Source organism: Xyrauchen texanus, chromosome 38 (genome assembly GCF_025860055.1).
Source record: "Xyrauchen texanus isolate HMW12.3.18 chromosome 38, RBS_HiC_50CHRs, whole genome shotgun sequence".
NCBI lineage: Eukaryota > Metazoa > Chordata > Actinopteri > Cypriniformes > Catostomidae > Xyrauchen > Xyrauchen texanus.
In genome coordinates, this window is record NC_068313.1 from 37,368,646 (window position 1) to 37,392,269 (window position 23,624).

General features: G+C 43.5%; 1 protein-coding gene across 3 annotated transcripts in view; it reads right to left on the minus strand.

Annotated features, from left to right (window-relative positions):
- Positions 1 to 20,627, minus strand: part of LOC127632177 (nuclear GTPase SLIP-GC-like) — a 39,962-nt gene extending 19,335 nt beyond the window's left edge. Inside the window, exons 1-13 of one of the 3 annotated variants that reach the window (XM_052110767.1) lie at positions 20,447 to 20,627; positions 16,055 to 16,092; positions 15,913 to 15,972; positions 14,843 to 14,963; positions 12,914 to 13,136; positions 10,587 to 10,799; positions 10,283 to 10,471; positions 9,610 to 9,791; positions 9,460 to 9,496; positions 838 to 924; positions 569 to 665; positions 273 to 418; positions 9 to 185 (exon numbers count right to left, since the gene is read on the minus strand). In XM_052110767.1, coding sequence (XP_051966727.1) covers positions 9 to 185; positions 273 to 418; positions 569 to 665; positions 838 to 924; positions 9,460 to 9,496; positions 9,610 to 9,791; positions 10,283 to 10,471; positions 10,587 to 10,799; positions 12,914 to 13,136; positions 14,843 to 14,963; positions 15,913 to 15,972; positions 16,055 to 16,067 — 1,545 coding nt within the window. In that variant the 5' untranslated portion in view covers positions 16,068 to 16,092; positions 20,447 to 20,627. Of the gene's footprint in view, positions 1 to 8; positions 186 to 272; positions 419 to 568; positions 666 to 837; positions 925 to 9,459; positions 9,497 to 9,609; positions 9,792 to 10,282; positions 10,472 to 10,586; positions 10,800 to 12,913; positions 13,137 to 14,842; positions 14,966 to 15,912; positions 15,973 to 16,054; positions 16,093 to 20,446 lie in introns of those variants that run through there. The other 2 variants (XM_052110769.1, XM_052110768.1) reach the window with 2 other exon arrangements.
- Positions 20,628 to 23,624: the final 2,997 nt, after the last annotated feature.

A 23,624-nucleotide genomic window follows, 5' to 3' on the forward strand; every position in this document is an offset into this window, starting at 1 on the left:
GCTCTTACAGGAGATATCACTTCATCACATGCAGTGTCTAAACACAGTTTAATTGATTCATCCACTCCTTTTGTGAGACAGGAGTCCAATTTTCTAAAAATGTAATCAAAATGAGAACACATATCAGCCAGTGCCTTGTTTAGGTTTTCTTGGAATTCCTTTTGGAGTTTGTTTTTTGTCTCAGCCTAAAAGAAAAATAAACAACAATGAAATGCAAAATTCTCATTGCCAATTTTTGGCTGCATCAACTGCATTATCCGCAGTACACACACCATTTTTTCAGAATCTGGATTTTTATCCGGTTGGTAACTCTGGATCAAATACAAGATTCCCAATGCCTTATTGACATAATCTCTGACTGAACTCCTGGAGCAGCTTCTGTTTATCATCCTCAGGACATCCAGAAGCTCCGGTATTTCTACATATCGTTTTCACATTTCAACATGGACATTAGTTAGAACATAATAGCTTAAATACATTCAGACGAGTACAGAACAAGCACAACTTTTGAGAATATAAAGGTATTAAAATAATAATTAAAACAGCTAAAAGGCAGGTCATATTTTACCTGTGTCTCTCTGGTTCAGAATCGGTTTTTTATTGAAGAACTCCTTTGAGCTCACAGTGAAAACTTGTAGAAAGTTTTCATCAGCATCAAATTTATTCTGAAAAACAAAACAGTTCCATTAATGGAGTGACCATTTGCATCCAGGTGTAATTAGCATCTGCTTAATTTTAATTGGTTATAGTCATTGATAATGTGCAAGAACATATACATATCAACAGAATTGTTGATAAATAGCTACAGATAGTATTAACTTAAAGACAATAGCCTACCTTGAATTCTGAATTTTCAAACTTTTCTTTTACTTCTTTCTTGGTAATGACGTTTCTCTTGAGGATAGCAATTCTTGTTTTTAAATTCTAAGAAAAAAAAATTTATTAAATGAGGTATTAAAAATGTGTGATTGTGTTCCCCTTCTGTCACTCACTCAACGTTGTGTTGATGTAGTGACAATAGGGGTCGCTTTGAGAGCCCCAGACACCTTCAGATCTTTGAGAAAAGGCTAATGAGAATTGGCGAGTAGAATTTGCATGCCACTCCCCCGGACATACGGGTATAAAAGGGAGCTGGAATGCTTTATCAAGGATGGGAGCAGGCCAGGTTCCCGGTTTGCCAGGCCCCTGCCCCCCTTCGCGGGCATCCGCTTTACCGCAGTGCACGGCCAACATGCCAAACTTCCTATGGTTTGCATTCGACGGCCAGGCATTCCAGTACAAAGTCTTCCCCTTCGGCATGTCTCTGTCCCCTCGCGTCTTCGTGAAGGTCGCAGAGGCAGCTCTTGCCCCGCTCCGAGAAGCCGGCATCCGCATACTCAATTACCTCGACGACTCATACTGGCCCACTCCTGAGAGTTACTATGCGCTCACAGAGACCAGGTGCTCAGGCACCTCAGCCGTTTGGGGCTTCTGGTCAACTGAGAAAAGAGCAAGCTCAAGTCTCAATGTTCGCACGTCTCACCAACGAGCTTGCGCAGTCGGTGCTGAGATGCCTCACCAAATTCAGGCCGGGCACAACGGTCCCTCTAAAACTCTTCCAGAGGCTCCTGGGGCATATAGCATCCTCCGCCGCAACCACGCCGCTGGGGTTGATGCATTTGAGACCGCTTCAGCACTGGCTTCAGACTCGAGTCCCGAGACAAGCATGGCGCCGCGGCACTCACTGTGTGACAATCACCCCCGCCTGCCGAAAAGCACTAAAACCCTGGACAGACCGCTGCTTTCTACGGGCAGGTGTGCCCCTGCAGCAGGTGTCCCGACACGTCCTGGTCACTACCGATGCCTCCAGATTGGGTTGGGGCGCAGTGTGCAAAGGGCACGCAGCTGCGGGCCTTTGGAGAGGGGCCCCGCTGTGCTGGCATAATTCGAGACAAACACGTCCTAATCAGGTCAGACAGCACCACTGCGGTAACGTACATAAATCGGCAAGGCGGCGTATGCTCCCGCCACATCACTACTCGCCTGTCGTCTCCTCCTTCGCTGCGTGCCACTCACATCCCCGGAAAACTCAATGTGATAGCGGACGCACTGTCACGACATCGCTTGCCCAGCGCAGAGTGGAGGCTTCACCCCCAGTCGGTCCAGCTGATTTGGGAACGATTCGGCAGAACCCAGGTAGACCTGCTTGCCTCCCGAGAGACCTCCCATTGCCCACTCTTGTACGCCCGAACAGAGGCTCCCCCTTGGGGCAGATGCGCTGGCACACAGCTGGCCCGCAGGGCTACGCAAGTATGCATTTCCCCCAGTGAGCCTTCTTGCACAGGTGCTGTGCAAGGTCAGGGAGGACGAGGAACAAGTCACACTAGTGGCTCCCTATTGGCCCAACCGCGCCTGGTTCTCGGACCTCGTGCTCCTCGCGGCAGCCCCTCACTGGCAAATTCCCCTGAGGAAAGACCTTCGTCCTGAGGAAAGACCTTCTTTCTCAGGGGCAGGGCACGCTCTGGCATCCGCATCCAGACCTCTGGAAACTTCACATCTGGTCCCTGGACGGGACGCGGAAGATCTAGCTGGTCTACCACCTACCGTCGTAGACACGATCAACCAAGTCAGAGCCCCTTCTACCAGGCAGCTCTACGCCCAGAATTGGCACTTGTTCGCAGATTGGTGTTCTTCCCGGGCTGAAGACCCACAGAGGTGCGCAGTTAGGTCAGTGCTCTCATTCCTGCAAGAGAGGCTGGAGGGGAGGCTGTCCCCTTCCACCCTAAAGGTGTATGTTGCTGTAGTGGTCTAAGTACATAACTGGTAATCTGGTAATCAGAAGGACGCTGGTTCGAACACCACAGCCACCACCATTGTGTCCTTGAGCAAGGCACTTAACACCAGGTTGCTCCAGGGGGATTATCCTTGTAATAAGGGCTCTGTAAGTCGCTGTGGCAGCGGGTCAAGCGCCTGTCCGGGAGAGAAAAGCGGTAAGGGCGCTTACACCTGAGCTAATTTATGTCTAACACCTGTGTCTATTTGCAGTAAGCATGAGGAGAACGGCATAAATAGCAGCAGCCACAGAGCCTCGGGAGAGAGTGCCTACACCCGGACCAGCCATATTAGAGAAAGTCTGCTGTACAATTTAATGTGTGTTCATTAAATAGTCTTACCGTGAGCAAGAAGCTGTTGCCCGTGTCATCCTTTGGGAAACCTTGTTACACTGGTGCCGAAACCCGGGAAAAGGAAAATTGGAGAAGGGTCGCCCTGTAGAGTCCTCCCAGCTGGTGGAAGTCCTCCAGTCCCTCGCTACACTCCATCAGGGCCACCAACAATCCCTGCTTGAGCTCCGGCAGGACCAGGATCGTCGATTCTTCGAGATCTTGCAGCTCAAGCAGAGGACCGGCTCGCCATCCGGAGCCTCCTCAGCCAGGAGGCCGCTTCAGCCGCAGCCGTGACCCCGGACACTCGCGCCACACAGCCCCCGCCCGTTACAGAAGATGGGACCGGCCAACGATACAGAGGCGTTCCTCGATCTCTTCGAACGCACAGCGGAAATTTGGGGTTGGCCGCATGACCAATGGGCAGGACGCCTAGTCCCGCTCTTGTCCGGGGAAGCTCAACTCGTGGCTCAACAACTGCTGGCAACAAACCTCCTGGCTTATACAGACTTGAGGAAAGCCATCTTGCAATGGGTGGGTCGGAGCCCGAAAGAAAATTGCCAGCTCTTCCGGGATATGAAGCTGGAAAAGTCTGACCGTCCGTTCGCGTTTGCCCAACGGCTCCGCGGGGGACCGCGACGTCGAGGGACTTGTCAACCAGGTGGTACTGGAGCAGTTTGTTCAACACTTGCGCCTGGGGGGCCTGCTGGAGGTGCAGAGACCCGGACCACTTCCGGGATCAGTGTCCGCTGATGGAGGTGGGGACGGTGGTGCGGGTCTCCGATGTCCCGCAGGCTGCCCCCGATCGGGCTGGAGCGTACCGGATTCCGGTAAGGATCAAGGGGGGTACTTACCAAGCATTGTTGGATACAGGCTGTAACCAGACCACCATCCACCAACGCTTGGTTCAACCCGGGGCTTTGGGCTCAGCTAAATGGGTGAGGGTGAGGTGTGTGCACGGGGATGTTCACAAGTATCCCATGGTGACTTTGGCGATCAAATTCCGGGAGGGAAAACATAGTGTGGAGGCAGCGGTTAGTTCCCGCCACACCCATCCGCTAATCTTGGGTACTGATTGGCCGAGTTTTAGAAATGTATTAGAGGGAATTTGCGTGGATGGGTCCTGCATGAAAATGAAGAGATGTGTGATGTGCGATGCTTTTGCAGGGGAGGCGGAGCCGGGGCCATCCTCAGCTGCTCTGAATCGGAATGACGAGGGAAGGGGCGAGGTTGTCGCCCCTCCTCTCAGGGAATTCCCGGAGGGGGACTTCCCCTTGGAGCAGTCGCGGGATGAAACCCTTAAGCACGCTTTTGACCAAGTGAGAGTAATCGATGGTCAACAACTCCACCATTTCATATCCATATTTTGCGGTTATCAAAGATCGGTTATACAGAGTGACGCAGGACGCTCAAACAAAGGAGGAAGTGACACAATTGTTGATGATGATTTTCCAGGCGGCTCACTATAATCCTATGGCCGATCACCTAGGGGAAATGAAGACACTTCTCCGTCTAATAGCCCGTTTCTATTGGCCGGGCATTGGTGGCGACGTCCGCAGGTGGTGTGCGGCGTGCCGCGAATGTCAGCTGGTAAACCCACCGGCCACCCCAAAAGCGCCATTGCGCCCCCTTCCATTGATTGAGGTCCCCTTCGAGAGAATTGGAATGGACCTCGTCGGGCCATTAGAACGGACAGCACGCAGACATCGCTTTATGTTAGTCCTGGTGGATTACGCAACGCAATATCCGGAAGCAGTGCCTCTGAGCAACATCTCAGCAGGTAGTGTTGCAGGGGCACTCTTCAAGATAATCTCCCGGGTGGGGATTCCGAAAGAAATCCTCACCGACCAAGGCACTACTTTTATGTCACGAACACTTCACGAACTTTACGAACTGTTGGGCATTAAGTCGATTCGCACTAGTGTGTACCATCCACAGACAGATGGACTAGTGGAACGATTTAATAAAATGCTCAAAAATATGATTCGTAAATTCATGCACGAAGACGCTAGGAATTAGGATAAGTGGTTGGACCCCCTGTTGTTTGCAGTACGAGAGGTTCTGCAAGCCTCCACGGGGTTCTCCCCATTTGAGCTGCTGTACGGGCGACGCCCACGCGGGGTCCTTGACGTAATCCGTGAAGCTTGGGAGGAGGGACCTTCGAATAGCAAAAACGAAATTTAGTACGTTCTTGATCTTCGAGCAAAACTCCACACACTGGGGCAATTAACACAGGAGAATTTGCTCCAGGCTCAAGAACGCCAACGCCGGCTGTATGACAGGGGAATTTGCACCGGGAGATAAGGTGCTTGTATTACTCCCAACATAGAGCTCTAAATTGCTCGCAAAGTGGCAAGGACCCTTTGAGGTCACACGGCGAGTAGGGGATCTCGATTATGAGGTTAAACGTAACGATAGAGGGGGCGCACGTCAAATATATCACCTCAACCTCCTGAAATTGTGGAGAGAAGAGGCGGCCTCTGTGACGTTGGCAACGGTAGTTCCGGAGAGGGCGGAGCTCAGACCGGAGGTAAACAAATCCCGCAAACCGCAGAGGTTTCCGAATTACAAAAGGAATTTGCAGATGTGTTTTCTCCTCTACCGGGCCGTACAAACATCATACAACACCACATCGAGACCGAGCCGGGTGTGGTGGTACGTTGCCGCCCCTATCGCTTGCCCGAACATAAAAAGAAAATATTTCGGGAAGAATTGGATGCGATGCTTGAGATGGGAGTAATAGAAGAATCCCACAGCGATTGGTTCAGCCCGGTCGTTCTTGTTCCCAAGAGCGACGGGTCTGTGCGATTCTGTGTGGATTATAGTAAAGTCAACGTGGTGTCTAAATTTGATGCGTACCCAATGCCCCGTGTTGATGAACTGCTCGATCGGTTAGGTACTGCTCGGTTTTATTCGACCTTGGATCTAACGAAGGATTATTGGCAGATCCCCTTGACACCAATATCCCGTGAAAAAACGGCCTTCACCACGCCGTTTGGATTACACCAATTCGTGACACTTCCTTTCGGTTTGTTCGGGGCACCAGCCACATTTCAGCGCCTCCTCAGACCACACACCGCTTACGCCGCTGCCTATCTAGACGATATCATCATTTATAGCAATGATTGGCAGCGGCACATGCAACATCTAAGGGCCGTCCTGAGATCGCTGCGGCGGGCGGGGATCATGGCAAACCCTAAGAAGTGCGCGATTGGGCGTATGGAGGTATGGTATCTGGTGGTTCCACTTGGGTCATGGCCAGGTGCGTCCCCAAATTGATAAGACCGCGGCGATTGCGACTTGCCCTAGACCCAAGACCAAAAAGGGGGTGAGGCAGTTCCTGGGGCTGGCTGGCTATTATAGAAGGTTTGTGCCTAATTATTCGGATGTCACCAGCCCGCTGACTGATCTCACTAAAAAGGGGGCTCCAGATCCGGTCCAATGGTTGGAGCAGTGCCAACAGGCGTTTATACAGATTAAAGCTGCACTTTGTGGGGGGCCGCTTCTGCATGCACCTGACTTCTCTCTCCCTTTTATTTTACACACAGACGCTTCAGACAGAGGGCTGGGGGCCGTACTCTTGCAGGTGGTGGAGGGGGAGGAGCGCCCGGTGCTGTACATCAGCCGGAAGCTCTCCTTGAGGGAGACCAAGTACAGCACCGTAGAGAAGGAGTGTCTGGCCATCAAGTGGGCTGTCCTCACGCTCCGATACTACCTGCTGGGGCAGGCCTTCACCCTCTGCTCAGATCACACCCCACTCCAGTGGCTTCACCGCATGAAGGATACTAACGCCCGGATCACCCGTTGGTATCTGGCCCTCCAGCCTTTTAAGTTCAAGGTGGTCCACAGACCGGGGGTGCAGATGGCTGCCGCTGACTTCCTCTCCAGATATGGGGGGGAGTGGTAGGCAGGCCGGATGACGCCCTGGCCTGAGTCGGGCGGTGGGGGTATGTGACAGCGGGGGCGTGGTCAAGCGCCCGTCCAGGAGAGAAAAGCGGTAAGGGCGCTTACACCTGAGCTAAATTATGTCTAACACCTGTGCCTATTTGCAGTAAGCATGAGGAGAGCGGCATAAATAGCAGCAGCCACAGAGCCTCGGGAGAGAGTGCCTACACCCGGACCAGCCATATTAGAGAAAGTCTGCTGTACAATTTAAAGTGCGTTCATTAAATAGTCTTACCGTGAGCAAGAAGCTGTTGCCTGTGTCATCCTTTGGGAAACCTTGTTACAGTCGCTTTGGATAAAAGCGTCTGCCAAATGCATAAATTTAAATGTAAATGCTATCGGGGCTCACCACAACGCAGTAGACGGCAAGTCCCTTGGTAAGCACGACTTAATCATCAGGTTCCTAAGAGGCGCCCGGAGGTTAAACCCCTCCCGGTCAAGCCTGTTTCCCTCCTGGGATCTCTCGGTAGTCCTCGCGGGCCTCCAGAGACCTCCCTTCGAGCCGCTAGAATCAGTTGGACTCAGGGCCACCTCTCTTAAGACTGTCCTGCTGATCGCGCTCGCTTCCATCAAGAGGGTCGGGGACCTGCAAGCGTTCTCTGTCAGCGACACATGCCTGGAGTTAGGTCCAGCAGACAATCATGTGATCCTAAGACCGCGACCGGGCTACATGCCCAAGGTTCCTACCATGCCCTTCAGAGACCAGGTAGTGAACCTGCAATCGCTGCCCCGGGAGGAGGCAGACCCAGCCCCTTCGTTGCTGCGTACCTATCTGGACCGCACGCAGAGCTTTAGACGTTCTGAGCAGCTCTTTGTATGCTTTGGGGGGACAGCGGAAAGGAAATGCTGTCTCCAAACAGAGGCTTTCCCACTGGGTAGTAGACGACATTTCATTGGCCCATCACACCCAGGCCGTGCCCCCCCCCTTGTGGGTCCGAGCTCACTCAACGAGGAGTGTTGCGTCCTCATGGGCACTGGCCAGGGGTACCTCCCTAGCAGACATTTATAGAGCAGCGGGTTGGGCAACACCCAACACTTTTACGAGATATTACAGTCTCAGGGTTGAGTCAGTTTCATCCCGTGTTTTCTCAGGTCCGAGCCAGTAGAACTCGGTAACACGCTGATGGGCTGGCCGGGTGAATCGCTTGCATATAGCGCCCTTTCCCTCGGTTGAGGTAAAATTGTGCGTCTTTTTTCCCCAGGAGATTCCACATCTCGAATCACTGGTCGATACCTCCCTAGCCCTCATGGGTCCGCAGTTCAGAGGAGGAAATTGCCGACCCAATCCACTGCGGGTACTCAGTCTACTCTGTACTGGAATAGGTGCTCCGCAGGGTGAGGACTCCTACTCGGACTCCCCCTGTGTGTATTTTCCACGATACGGTCACCTTACGAGTGGACCCGCTTTTCCTTGGGTAAGTTTCGGCTGCCCCCCGGTCGCCGTGTTGTAGCAACTCCCCCTCGCTGAGGCTGGATCTACCACCTACCGTCGTAGACACGATCAACCAAGCCAGAGCCCCTTCTAACAGGCAGCTCTACGCCCAGAAGTGGCGCTTGTTCGCAGATTGGTGTTCTTCCAGGGCTGAAGACCCACAGAGGTGCGCAGTTAGGTCAGTGCTCTTATTCCTGAAAGAGAGGCTGGAGGGGAGGCTGTCCCCTCCTGTGTCAGCAGAACATGTACACGGCTCAGCGCATGGCGGATTTAAATTGGACCCCTAGTGTCGCTTCTCCGACACAACGTCGAAGAGAGCGACAGACGGGTAACGTCTAGGTTACGAATGTAACCTCCGTTCCCTGATGGAGGGAACGAGACGTTGTGTCTTCCTGGCCATGTCGCTGAGCCGAACCGCTGTAGTTGCCAGGACCATTTCCGGCTCCTCAGAAAAATCCCGAATGAACTCTAGTATTTGCCTTGCCTTTGTACCCGTATGTCCGGGGGCGGGGTATGCAAATACTGACTGCCAACTTCTCATTGGCCATTTTTCATAGATCAGAGGTATATTCGGTGCTCAAGAGAGACCCCTAGTGTCGCTTCTCTGACACAACGTCTCGTTCCCTCCATCAGGGAATGGAGGTTACATTCGTAACCTAGACGTTATGACAGTAACTGAGACGTTTACAGGTTTTGCTACATTTGTGAATGCCACATTTTTTTAAATGTTCTCACTAATATAGTGAAACTTGTTAGGACATTTGAGGTCCTCCTAACTAATAAAACAAATTTGAATTATATTTGTACCTGAAAATACAAAATATGGGAGTATCAGAAAGACGAGCAGTAAAAGTGTCATTTGAGAAGAAAAACATGACACTTAACACACTTGATTTAATAATTTTTTTAATTTGATGTTTTTTTTTTTAAGAAAATTCAAACCTCATCCTCTGGAATCTGCTGTTCATGTTCAGAAAAGCTGGGAAAATAAAAATAAATAAAGCATGATGAGTAATTGAATGATTTTAGACAACATTAGAATGAGACAAAAATACTCTTTGATTGCTAAAAACAATTATTCAAATGTCTGACCTTTCTTCTTGTTCATCGATCTCAATCATTTCAGCCTTGGTACAAATGAAAGCCATTCTTTCACACTGTCCCCCTCCTGTGATGTCATGAATGCAGGACTTCAATATTTCCCAGGCGTCTTTGTTACTCAGAGCTCGAGTGATGTCACTCACAATCCACACAACAGAGCAGCTGCTCAATTTCTATGGAACAAGACAAAAATAATTGTAGCAATGTAGCATTCTGTATCAATCTAGTGCTCGCCTAATATGAAGAGGGACTGTCAACATTCCCAAACCATATCATAGGGATGTTGCTATGATGACATATACTGCAAACCTTGAAGAGGATAAAGTCTTATGCCTCTATTGTTCATCACCCTCTCTTATGCACTTCTCTATTCAGACCGTATTTGAGATTTCTATGAAGTACATTTGCATTTACTTAAAATATTGATCCTGAAATGTAAACTTTGATTCCAAATTTAACTCATAAACTATGACTACAAATTTGACTTTTATGCTAAAATACAGAATATTTTTGTTAACTTTATTAAAATGTGTTATTCCTTTTATAAAAACCAATCTTTTATTTTAGAAACATTTATTTCTGTCCGCTTGTTTCTTCACACATTCATTCTGCACATTGTATTGTCTAAAATAGCTGTTTCTGAATGATCATTTATAGTATTTACTTCTTTCCACAGGTTATCCCGAATCTTATTGCAGTCTCCGGTTCCAGGAAGATCAACAAGTATAATGTTCTCCAGGAAATCATGACACTTTGGTACCTTGATGGTCACAGATTTCACTACCGGCCAAAAGCGTATTCCAGATCCACGGCTTGTCAGGTAAGGTTTAATGTCTTTTGCAATTGCAGAAAACTGTAGGAAGAAGTAAACATTTGCATATAATACCTCATATACTGTATTTATAATATTTTGAATGCTTTAAATATTCAGATGGGAAAACATATTTTGCCTTTTTAAAAAAACTTACATCCCCTGAAAATAACTTCTTCGTCTTGGATAACAATTTGTCAACTTCAGCAAATTTCTCATCTTTCTTAAGCTCCTCCAGTGTTTTCTTTTCTGCACCATCTCCAAACAAACATTTGATCTTATCTTTAGCAATTTCAATCAGGTCAACATCACGCTCTTCACTTCTATCTGACAAAACTTGCAACATGTTTTCAAGCTCTTCACTCCATTCCTGCAAAGGCACACAGGACACAATGTTATTTCCTTCACTCCAGTCGGCTTATTTATTTACATCCTTTTAAGAAAAATAATAATAGAAAAAAAAAAAATATATATATATATATGGCAGAGGTGGGGACAAGTCACACATGGTCAAGTCCAAGCAAGTCTCAAGTCTTAACCATCAAGTCAAGTCTCAAGTCGCAGTTCAGATAAATCAAGCAAGTCAAGTCAAGTCCTGATAAGTTTCAAGTAAAGTCACACTACTAAAATAAATAGAGGTAAATTTTTTCGATACATATTTATTTTTGCACAGAAAAGATGAACTTGTATACATATATTATGTATCTTATTTATTATACATTTGCTACATATTAATCATATGCATATCTGTGCTACATTAATATCTGAAAATAAAATAAAATTGTGTTGTTTACAGAAAACATTCAGACATTAACATTACCTGTAAACATTAAAACAAATTTATTTTCGTATGCACAAACATTCTTTACATTTTTAAAAATAATGTAATTTAAGGAAAATCAATTTGCAAAACCACATTTTTGTGACGAAGTGTAAATGGAATTGTTTTGATAAATCAGAATCAGCTATCCGATCTGAGAAAACGCATTAAGTGGCCAGGTGTAACGTTAAACATAGGGTTGCCAACCACAACAGTTTTCTGTAGCCTTGTGCGAACTTATTCAATAGAATTAGACTTCTAGAATGTTCTTTCAAGTGCAAAAAAATATATTTTTTTAATTTAGTAGTTTTTCTTATCATAGCCAACAAATGTCTTCGAAACTCCTTTTCCTCGATTTACTGAAGCCTATATGTAAAACGCATTTGCAGCTGCACAGCCGTGTATCTATCTATGCTGCATATATCTATGCCGTCTGGCTCGCTCATAGGCTGTGCTGCGGCAACTGAACAGCCAATGGCGTGAGCGCTGGTCAGAGCCCGCCAAGGGGGCCAAGTCCCCGAATTTTGCATTAAAGCAGGTCTTCGTTCATTCATAGTCTGTCTGACATATATATTAGAATAGAAGCTATGTGTCTGTCATGGATTTGCACTGAATTGATACTCAAAAATACGGAACAAAGTGCGTTCAGTATCAGTTCAATACTGAACAAGACTTTTATGTGTCAAATACTGAAACGATTCCGTATTATACGGAACGGTTGGCAACCCTAGTTAAACAGCCCCTTAGAAATGTTTAGGTGCGTGCTAGTGATCACATCGGCGCCTCCATGTTAGCCTGTCATGCAGTAACGTTATGTGCAATGCTTTATAGTTTCCACACGCAGTCCACAAACTTGAAAATGCGCACATTTAATACATACATTATAACCTACATGTAATATTGAGCTGCCCGCTCATTTTAAGATGCCAATCAACATTAAAAAACTCAGGCTACGCCACTGTTATAGTCAAATTCCCCAATAAGTTACATCTATTTACGAGACGTAACAGTATAATGATAATGCCATGGTCACATTTCTAATAAGAAAAAAACATAATATGCCATCAAGGCCAAATTATGACAAACAGAAAAGATTAATTCATAGTAATCGTTATAACGTACATCTTAGTGAAACTGACTATAAAGAGATTACTTTCTTACCTTTCCTTGTGGTTCTTCTTGATATGTCGAACGAAATTTGACGTTGTGGTTGTCGTGTCGGATATTCGTGCCTTGCATATTTTGCAACTGGCAAATCTTTTTTTATAGGCACGGTCCAGTTCAAAGTCTGTATAGCCAAACGAGACAATTTGTGGAGTTCGACTACTGTCTGCCATGTTTGGCGCGGTTTGAATTGAGCAGCGTTAAAGGCACAGATGCCGATAGTGATGCTGACGTCACAATATATATATATGTTAATTAATTGTATTGCTGTTTGTTTATTATACGTTCAAGTCATTGTCGAGTCTTCCACTTCAAGTCAAGTCAAGTCTCTAGTAACTTGTTCTCAAGTCAAAGTCAAGTCAAGTCATTTTCGTACTTTAATCAAGCAAGTCACAAGTCTTGAAAATTGTGACTCGAGTCAGACTCGAGTCAAGTCATGTGACTCGAGTCCCCCACCTCTGATATATGGCACACGGATATAAAAATATTGATGGGAAAACCTCTTTTGAGAAGAGTTCAATTTCTGCTTTGTAATTCCAATCTCTCATATTCGCTTCCACTTGAGTAATAACTGCTGTGCAGGCATGACGATCACCAGATGGCAGTAGACCCTTTTTATTCAGTATTGCACTTAATAGAGAGCTTTTTCCAGCCCCTGATTTGCCAAAAACCCCTATGGTTTCCTTCCTCTTCTTGACTTTTCTAAGCTCTGAAAGCTTCTCACTGTGCATAATGAAGATAAAGAAGATTAACTGGTTTCTGCTTTAAAATTAAAATAAAGAAATAGATTTCCCCTTCCATCTCAATCGGCGTTGTGTCAATGTAGTGACACTAGGGGTCGCATTTGAGAGCCTCAAAACACTTTGAGAAAAGGCCAATGAGAATTGGTGAGTGGAATTTGCATGCCACTCCTCCGGACATACGGGTATAAAAGGAGCTGGAATTCCATCTCATTCAAATTTTTTCTTCGGAGCCGAATGGTTGTGTATCAGTGAGCTGAATCCCACTGCTGTTCCATTCACCTCTCGCCGGGTCAATCCCCGCGGACCTCCCATTCCCCAGCACACTCGTTTGCCCCCGTTGAGTGAGCACTGGCGATGTCGGAGGCCAAGGACTCCACTGGGCGGCCACATTTGGGTCTGCCTGCCCAGTCTGAGACCAACGCAGAGCTTACCACCATGCTTGCCCGAGCCACCGCGAGTGTCTGGTTGGACTGGAACCCTCCGTCCTCCCCGAGCCCTCGCGGCTAGATGATTGGATGATTGGCCAAAATCGACTTCTAGGTTCGTCCGCTCTCACCACCCTCGACAGCGGGGTGGCCCACAGATACATGGAGGTCCCTCAGGTGGATAAGGCTGTTGCGGTGCGCCAGAGTCAGCTTTATGCCCTGAAGTGGTGTTACGCTAAGCCACGCCTATTCCACTCATGGGATCTCTCCATGGTCCCCCTGGGCCTTTGTAGAGCCCCGTTTGAGCCGCTAGAGTCAGTCGAGCTGAGAGCCCTCTCCTTGAAGACAGCCCTCCTGATTGCGCTCACCTACATCAAGAGGGTTAGGGACCTGCAAGCATTCTCTGTCAGCGACACATGCCTAGAGTTCGGTCTGGAAGATTCTCACATGATCCTGAGACCCAGGCCAGGCTATGTGCTCAAGGTTCCCACGACCCCCTTCAGGGATCAGGACCTACCACTACGCCTCTTCCATGTGCGGCTGGTGAGCCCACATGTCGTATTGCCACATATTCCTCCCCTTAGGGCAGGATATGGCCTCCATGGGGTCTTTTCCCCCTGAATGAATAGGGAAGGAAAAGAACACCTTCCCCAATGCGTATAATAGCGTTAAATGGCCCCAGCTGAATCTAAGAGAAAACATAGACAGAAAAGGCTGCTGTTGGTGTGGCCTGCTACCATGCTAGTTACGTCGCTTCCCCCCTCAGGGGAATGATGTCTTGTGGGACATATGTGCAGACTGATGCTCCTGCTGTTACACACGCAGCAGCTTGCTTGCACCTGCAATGGCAGTTCACGTAGCATGGTTCAGCTGTTGTGGTGTTTTTGTAAAGGGACCACTAGTGTCACTACATTGACACAACTTTGAGTGAGTTACAGAAGGGGAATGTCTCAGTTACTGTCGTAACCTCTGTTCCCTGATGGAGGGAATGAGACTTTGTGTCCCTCTTGCCACAACGCTGTACTAGCCACTGAAATGGAGGAACCTTGTCTCGGCTCCTCAGCACAAAACCTGAATGAGAGTGAGCATTCCAGCTACTTTAATAACCATATATCAGCATTGGCCTTTTCTCAAAGATTGAGGCGTTTTGGGACTCTCAAGAGTGACCCCTAGTGTCACTACAATGACACATCGTCTTGTTCCCTCCATCTGGGAACGGAGGTTACAAAAGTAACCAAGATTATTTTTCATTAGAACTTACATTATGTACTCTGTTAAAGAGTCACCTGTCATCGATATGCTTGTCTTCCTTTTGCCATGAATTTCATCTTCAACCCCTTTCAAGATCTGCTTGGTCTTTTCTATAATGTCTTCATCTGAAACTAATGAAGAGAAAAACTCATAAAATGTATGTGATTCTTTCTCATTATCCAGTTTAATGCAGTCTATTGAAAGCAATTTGTAGGTTGATTAATGCAACTTTGTGGTGCTATCAAGACATTCCTCTGTTTGTTTGTGCATCCTGACACAGCAACGTTGACTCAACCTATAGTGTAATTTGGGGCGGGACTATCTGTTTGGACAACCAATGAAAGACAGGGGGAGTTTTCTGTAATCTTTATGAATCGTTTCTTAATCTTTTTTTCTAAACATTGATTATTTTTGCAATTATGTTTGGTGACACACTAGTGATGATGATATTACACACTTCAGCTTTTAAAATAGATAGTATAGATTTAAAACCTCAAAGTTTTGGGTATGTGACATTTAATAGAATAGAATAAAATAAAATCTAAGGATGGCTGTGGCTCAGTTGGTAGAGCGGGTCTGCAGCCAATCGCAGGGTTGGTGGTTTGATTCCTGGCCCACATGACTCCACATGGTGAAGTGTCCTTGGGCAAGACACTGAACCCCAAGATGCTTCCAATGGCAGACTAACACCTTACATGCAGCTCTGCCATCACTGGTGTGGGTGTGTGTGTGTGTGTGTGTGTGAATGGGTGATTTGGAACATTGTAAAGCACTTTGGTAAACGCTAAGGTTAAAACAAAGTGCTATATAAGTGCAGACCATTTACCATTTACAAAATTAATATGCAGATTCATTGAAATGTAACATTTGTGTTTATTGGTTTCAAAACAACTGTATGGCATTTTTAAAAAGTCTTGATTTAATGCCTCTAAAATGTCAGGTGGTAGTAACATCTTAATCATTATTTTAATAAAAGTTCATTAAGATGTTTTGTGAGGTAAAGTTTCAAATATAATTTTTGGGGGGTTGTACCAAAACACTTTTTTCAACAAAAGCATACCAATACCAACATTGACTTGCCTGTCTGTGACTGAGAACTGTCGCTTTCACTTGAATCATAATCCCGTGGTCTTTTTAAACCTGTCAAAGAACAGATATTATATTTAGTTTAATCCACATAGTGAAAAGGAAATCCTCAATCATTATTAGAGAAGAGACATACCTCTGCTAGCCATTGTGAGATTGTTTTAACCACAGTACCTAAGGGAGAAACACATTTTGAATCTTCTATAAATCACATTGATTGCATTCTGGTGACACAGCAAGAACTTGTCTTTATCAAATGATGAAATAAATATGAAGCTGTGTGAAGTTGCCTGACCTGATAAGTGACTGAAATTACATATCAGCAGTCAGTGCTGTGTGATAACTAGGGTTGTGCCGATGGACGATATCATCGTCCATCGTGATGGCTGACCAACATCACGATGTAGAGCCACCATCGTGATGCCACGCCCCCTTTTGCGAGTCTTGCTAGTGTGACTCACTAATCCTAGTCTCTTCTATAGTTAACCTAAAAACTTTGCAGGGATTGCTCTGTAAATTAAATTGAGAATATAACTAATGCATATATGCTATTTTAAATACTGTAGTATATGCCAGAGACGTGACGTGTTAGTCTGTGAAAATACCGTGTCAGGCAGGCTGCACAAATATTGATCTTGACATTGTTAGCTTCTTGTCTTTTTTTTACATGTCTTACACTGTACATTTAGATTAAAATATTTTATTTTAAGCCTTTATTAATTAATTATTAGTAGTTGTAGTGTCTCAGAAAATCTTGCTCATTGTCACATAGCTCTTGTATACACTGAAGCGGCAGTTTAAGATAAACCCAGACCAGCGAACGTCAAATCACTTTTGTCTGGTTAATACTTTAAAAGAAACATTTCCTTGGCCATAAATCCATAATGTCAAATCAAATGAAAGAAACAAGGTGAATATGAATAACACACATTTATTAAAACATAGAAGAACAACAAATAAAGAACAAGAAAACGGGAACAACACTCAGACCGAAACTCGGCATTAACATTTCACTTATAATTAGCAGCACAATTAACTTCAGCACAGGCTACAAAATAAATTATGTTATTGAAATATTGTAAAGTGGTCATATGAACTACACAAATGAACGTTTAAAAAATAATATGCAAAATCGAATAGCTCCGCAACGGATGGCGAAAAATGCGTAAAGAAGTCTACTATCTTTCACCATAGACCATGTTTAAATTTCGATGTTTCTGGCCAGAAATACCAACATATCCAGCACGTGCAGGCAAGGTGGCATATTCTGCTGGATGGCGCACACGCAAGTGGTCATGAAGATTGGTCGTCTGCCCATCTTTTGCGCGGATCACACATGAGCAGATCTTGCACAAAACTTCGGACGGGTCCATTGGCTGTCCACTCTCATCAGGTCTAAATCCAAAAAATTGCCATATAGGCGAAGTAGTACCCTTTTTAGCAACCAACACCAACGCCATTGTATCAACTCTACGTGGAAGGAAGCTACTTTTTATGTGCAATATATTAAAAAGCCCGGATGAGTACTAATTAGTTGGGCTAGTAAAATAACGAAATTATAGTTTTTCAGTAGAAAAAAAAAATCTATGTAAAGAGATATATTAAAATAAAAAGTGCTTAAAAGTGCACAACTCTTCTTAAGTGGAAGAAATATTTTTCCCCCTTACGTGCAACCTATTGGAAAGCGCGGATGAGTCAGTTGGGATAGTAAAATAACGAAATTATAGTTTTTAAGTGGAAAATAGTATTTATGTAAAGAGACATATTAAAATAAAAAAGTGCACAACTCTTCTTAAGTGACAGCTAAAAAAAAAAATGCTTCACGTGTCGTGCAACCTACTGATAAAGCGCCGACGAGTCATTAGTTGGGTTAGTAAAATAACGAAATTATCATTTTTCATATAATTTTTGAAAATTATATGAAATTATATAATCCCCCCGCCCCACCGACGATATCATCGTCCATCGCGATGTTTTACTGTCAACATCGTCAACTAATTTTGAGTCATAAAGTTAACAGAATTGTCCTTCAAAAGTGTCAGAGATGTAGGCTAAAAAAAAAGACATGCATAATTGCCAAGCGTGCCGCACAAGCCCTCAAAAGTGAAGCCAAAACGTCTCGATCGCCCCCCGGTGGCTGGTCCTAGTATAGGTCATAAGCCCCGCCTCCCCATGTTATTCAATGGGACGTGAGACCAACTAAACAATTAAATTACACTTCACATATCTTTTTTCCAAAGACAGTTTCTGTCATTTACTGTCGTTTCTATCACGTTGATGTCATTTCAAGTGTTTGTTTTTAGTTATTTGATGCTATAAAAATGGTGCTGTGACATCATGATTGACAGCTGTGATTGACAGGTTCTCTGAGTGAAGTAGTCACTGAAGCACCAACTGACTTTTTTTCGGGATCTTCGGAGGACTGAGGAGATTGGAGCTTTAAATGTAATATCTAAATTTCTATAATTAATTATTTCACACCGTCATAAGTCAAAAGGGGCGTGTGCTTGCGATTGATTCGGCGAGAGTGAGGGTGGGGCCTTGATTTCGCAGCTTTACTTCCTGCTCACTACTGCGCAGGTCTAGTCCCGAAATCGCAACTGCGCAGACTCAAGTCCCAAGATGTCAGCGCCATATCGGGACACTGGCGGCTTCAGTTCTCACCAATGGAAAAGAGCGAAGGGGCGTCGGCCATCTTTTTTTACAGTCTATGATAATTACCCAGTGGTTTACAATAAAAATAAAATAAACATTTAAACGTTTAGCTTCATACACAAACTCCATCATTGAATAATACATTTAATTTATAGTCTATAATTCAATTAAAAAACTAAACATTTCACTGCTCTAAACATCCTAATATTTTGAATATATTCAGATATTATGGACCATTTCAAGCTGACAACAAGACTACACATGTAGATACATTACGCCTAAAAAGACTTCATATCCAATATAGATTTGTATGTATATTTATTTTGATATGCTGTTCTTGAAGTCTTTGAAACCGCAATGAGAACACCTCTTGCTGCACAAACGCTGCACATGCAATTTTACCAGTTGTGACATCCCGTTTCTTGTGAAACGGCCTTGTTCAGTTTCGATTACATTGAAAACACACCCATTGTAGGAGCCAAATTGAGCTTTTGAGTTGATTTAATGATTCTTTCTAGTGAATAGTGGTGCGTGTCTGTGCATGAATGAATGAGTGATTATATGTGACCACAGGTATGTCTACCGCCACCTAAAGGACGGTTGAGAGGCTGAAGGTGGAGCCCAAGGGGAAAAGCCTTAAAGACATGAAGCCACAGTATCTGGGTGTGGCTGAGAAGGCAATTTTGATCGTGTGGTGCTGTGCCGTATGGTTCCATGACATGACAAGCTGTTTGTTACCATATAAGAGACTACTATCATTGTTTTATTTGCTTTCGTGTAACATTCATACAAGTAACAATAAATGTTCATTGGACAAATTGGATCAACTTCTCACTCATCTATACAACTGCACGCGTCAAGCTATATCCAGCTCAGCCAACAGTAATAGCTTTCATGGAATAAAGGACAAAGAGGAAAAAGCTACTACACCCATCATTATGTTTCCATCATGCCAGCCACCCCATCAATGTTATACAGTAGTCTCATCACTTTGCGAAACACAATATTGCGTTTCATACTCTGTGATTATTATTTATACATTTAATTAATGTACTGAATAATTCTGTCAATCAATAACATCTCTAAAACATTTATGAAAAAATCATCAAATATATGATTAAAAAATATATATAAAATGTGAATAAAAAAAAAATAACTTAAAAATAACCGTTAGAGAACGTTCTGTATTGGTTCTTATTAGGTTGTCACACAGAAACCTCCAGGCAACGTTCTGGGAATGTTAGTTTATGGTTATGAAAACCTAAAAATAACCATTAGAGAACGTTCTGTATATGTTCTTATTAGGTTGTCACACAGAAACCTCCAGGCAACGTTCTGGGAATGTTAGTTTATGGTTATGAAAACCTAAAAATAACCATTAGAGAACGTTCTGTATATGTTCTTATTAGGTTGTCACACAGAAACCTCCAGGCTACGTTCTGGGAATGTTAGTTTATGGTTATGAAAACCTAAAAATAACCATTAGAGAACGTTCTGTATTGGTTCTTATTAGGTTGTCACACAGAAACCTCCAGGCAACGTTCTGGGAATGTTAGTTTAAGGTTATAAAAACCTAAAAATAACCGTTAGAGAACGTTCTGTATTGGTTCTTATTTGGTTGTCACACAGAACCCTCCAGGCAACGTTCTGGGAATGTTAGTTTATGGTTATGAAAACCTAAAAATAACCGTTAGAGAACGTTCTGTATAGGTTCTTATTTGGTTGTCACACAAAAACCTCGAAGCAACGTTCTGGGAATGTTAGTTTAAGGTTATAAAAATACAATCATTTACTTCCCCCTCAGAAATCACAACATTAAATGTAAAAAAATCGCACAAATAAGTCTTAACAAACACATTAAATGAACACTCACGCTCAATCTCCCTCACGGAGGCTTCTTCGAGATCTCTTGCACACGGAGAAACAGAAGATCTGTGCGACCGTTGAACTTTTCGACTGCCCAACGAACAAACTCAAACAACTGCAACCAGTACGAAACCATCAGTTGATATAAACATTTGGCGCTTCTCTCCACCTCAGCGCGCGCGCCCGCACAAGCGCACACGCGCGCACACCAGCTGACGCATGCGCACAGGGATCTATAACAGCGGACCAGTGTCATTAACTAAATGTTTATGTCAACCCAAACCTGCATAAATAATAAATGAATAAATGTAATAATAAAAAAATAAATAAAGGAATAAATGTCTTGATAAAACAAATATAATTCGTTTTTAATTAAATTTATTCCTGAATTTATTATTGTATGACTTTATTCCTTTATAATTTTCTATATTTATTTTTTACTTTATTTTTATTCTTTTTAGCTTTTAATTATTTATTCATTTATTTGAATGAATAAACAAATATATATTTTTTTATTTGTGTTAATTTATTTTTTATATTTATTTATTCCCACATATATTTATTTCCATATTTATATATTCCCATATATATTTATTTATTTATACATGTATTTATTTTTACTTTTCTGTGTGCAACATGTAAATGAGGGAGGCGGTCCTTGCGGAGCTCCAGTGCATCATTGGTCGAGAGCTCAATAGTATTATCGGGAGCAGAAGGACGTCCCACCTCAGCACCCGCTGACTCGCACAGATTTAGAATATGCAGGAAACGTTTTGCAGAGAGTTTAACAATCCAGGATGTTTCACCTCTACTCTAAATGAAACATCAATCAGCACCTCTACTCTAAATGAAACATCGTCATTTGATGCGGTTATCCACTTCATTCACATGTCGCGCAACTCTCTTGATATATGTGAAGCGTCAGCTATAGATTTATATATATATATAAACGATCAGGGAAATGAAGCATGGTTGTATCTTTTACAATGAACAATCATAACAACAGAAATCAATATTATGGATTTGCAGACATCAAAATATGAAGTTATATGCACAGAAAAAAAAGAAAAGGACAAGGTTAAATCATATCATTTATGAAACTTGCTCATTTTGTGGTTTTGTTGAAGAAACAGCTCCACATTTATTTTGTGATTGTAGTATAACCAATAAATCTGGGATTGACTGAAGCTCTTATGTTTATAGTTTACGCATATATGACCTGACGTCACATTAAAACAAGTCAAGAGTAATCGAGCACACGCCTCAATCTAAAATAAGCCAATGGTAAGCAGGACACGCCCACATCATTATCATACAAGAGACAGAAATGTAAGAATAAATAAATGTGGGAATATTTAAATATAGAAATAAATACATGTGGGAATAAATAAATATAAAAATAAATGAATGCATAAATAAATAAAAAAAAACAAATGAAAGAATATTTTTTTTTAAAGAATAAAAATAAAAAGAGAAAATAATAAATAAAAGTCATACAAAAATAAATTCAGGAATAACTTTCATTAAAAACGAATTATATTTGTTTTATCAAGACATTTATTCCTTTATTTATTTTCTTATTATTACATTTATTTATTTATGTATTTATTTATTATTTTTGCATCTTTTGTCCTCCATACTGAGGCCAGTTGCTATGTAAAATCCCGGGCCGATTTCTCTTCCCAGTCCAGCCCTGATTAAGGGACATTCTGCAGCATGGAGCACAAGGAAGAGTTTGAATCTACCCTGTAAATCGTACACTGTAAAACATTTCTGTAATTTTACCAGTAAAACACTGTAAAAATGCTACAGAATTAAAATGTTAATTGATTAACAAATATTAACTGTAAAATATACAGTAAAATGTTTTAATATATTTTAAAAGACAATACAGTAAAAATTACATTATTTAAATGTAAAAAGTAAGATTTTCCTGTAAAATTTATGGTAAAAAGAACAAGAGAGTACATGTACTTTTACAGTAAATTATTTTTAAAATTACAGTAAAAAACAGTAATCGGGCGTTCCCACAAATCCCTGCGTGACCCGTTACATTTCATTATATTTTATGGGACTAGTTATGTTTCATCATTTTTAATATCAATTACTTACACATTTAATAAAAAAATAGTTAAAATGTTATTCTGGCAACAACAGCTGCCAGATTGTTTTTGTAAAAACAGGATTTTTTTTTTACAGTGAATATTTTCGTTGCTCTTGCACAATAGACGAATAACACGAACAATACTCTATACTTACATGAATTAAATCTATTTTATTTTTAAATAGATTCATAGCCGATTTATATTTTGCGGGAGTCACGCGGGTAATTCCTTTCTCCCGTTCCCGCGCACACATCACCCCACCCGCACCTGCGCACTGTGTGGAACCAGCCTTAATATGTTGGCCAATCAAATTGTACCTGTATTGGCGGGAACTCCACCCGGGGTATATGAGGAGCGAGGGGGAATTGAGAGTTCACTTAAATGTGTAGCTCATACAGTATGTTCAATAAACGCATAGTTGTTAAATAAAGTTGTAGTTCCCGCTCGTGACACATATTACATATAATACTGTAAAGAGATCAATGGAGAGGACGAGGCGAGAACCGGCTTTTCAACGTAAATAATAGTTTAATGATAAACTTAAAAGACAGCATAAACACACACATGACGGACATGTCCGTAAACGATCTCTCTCTCCCGCACGATCCTCTGCAGTCCACCTTTATCCCTCTAGGGAGGCTTGATTAGCCTCATACTGGACCGGGTGTGTACGATCACGACCCGGCCCCGCCCTGCCACATTCCTCCCTTGTTCTCTCAGACTGGGGAGCCCCCGGCCTGACGTACACCCCCCCCCCCTTTCCCTGGGGGAGGGCGTGCTTTAAGTCTAGTCTGCCGGCAGGTCATCCCCGTCTACCTGGACGAGGGAGGGGACAAGGGGAGGGAAACAGAAATCATTAAAATGTAACAGTGTAGTACCCCCCAAAAAACACTGTAAAATTTAAAAGAGAGGGAAAAGGCAGTGAGAGAGAGAGGGAGAGAGAGTTGAAAAAAAAAATCTTACTCGCCAGTTCTCCGATACGCCGCAGCTTGTTCCTCGGCCACTCCTCCACCCTCTAACGGACGACAGCCGTGCCTCTCCGGGTGGATCAGAGGTAGTCCTCCAGCCCCTGGCGGACAG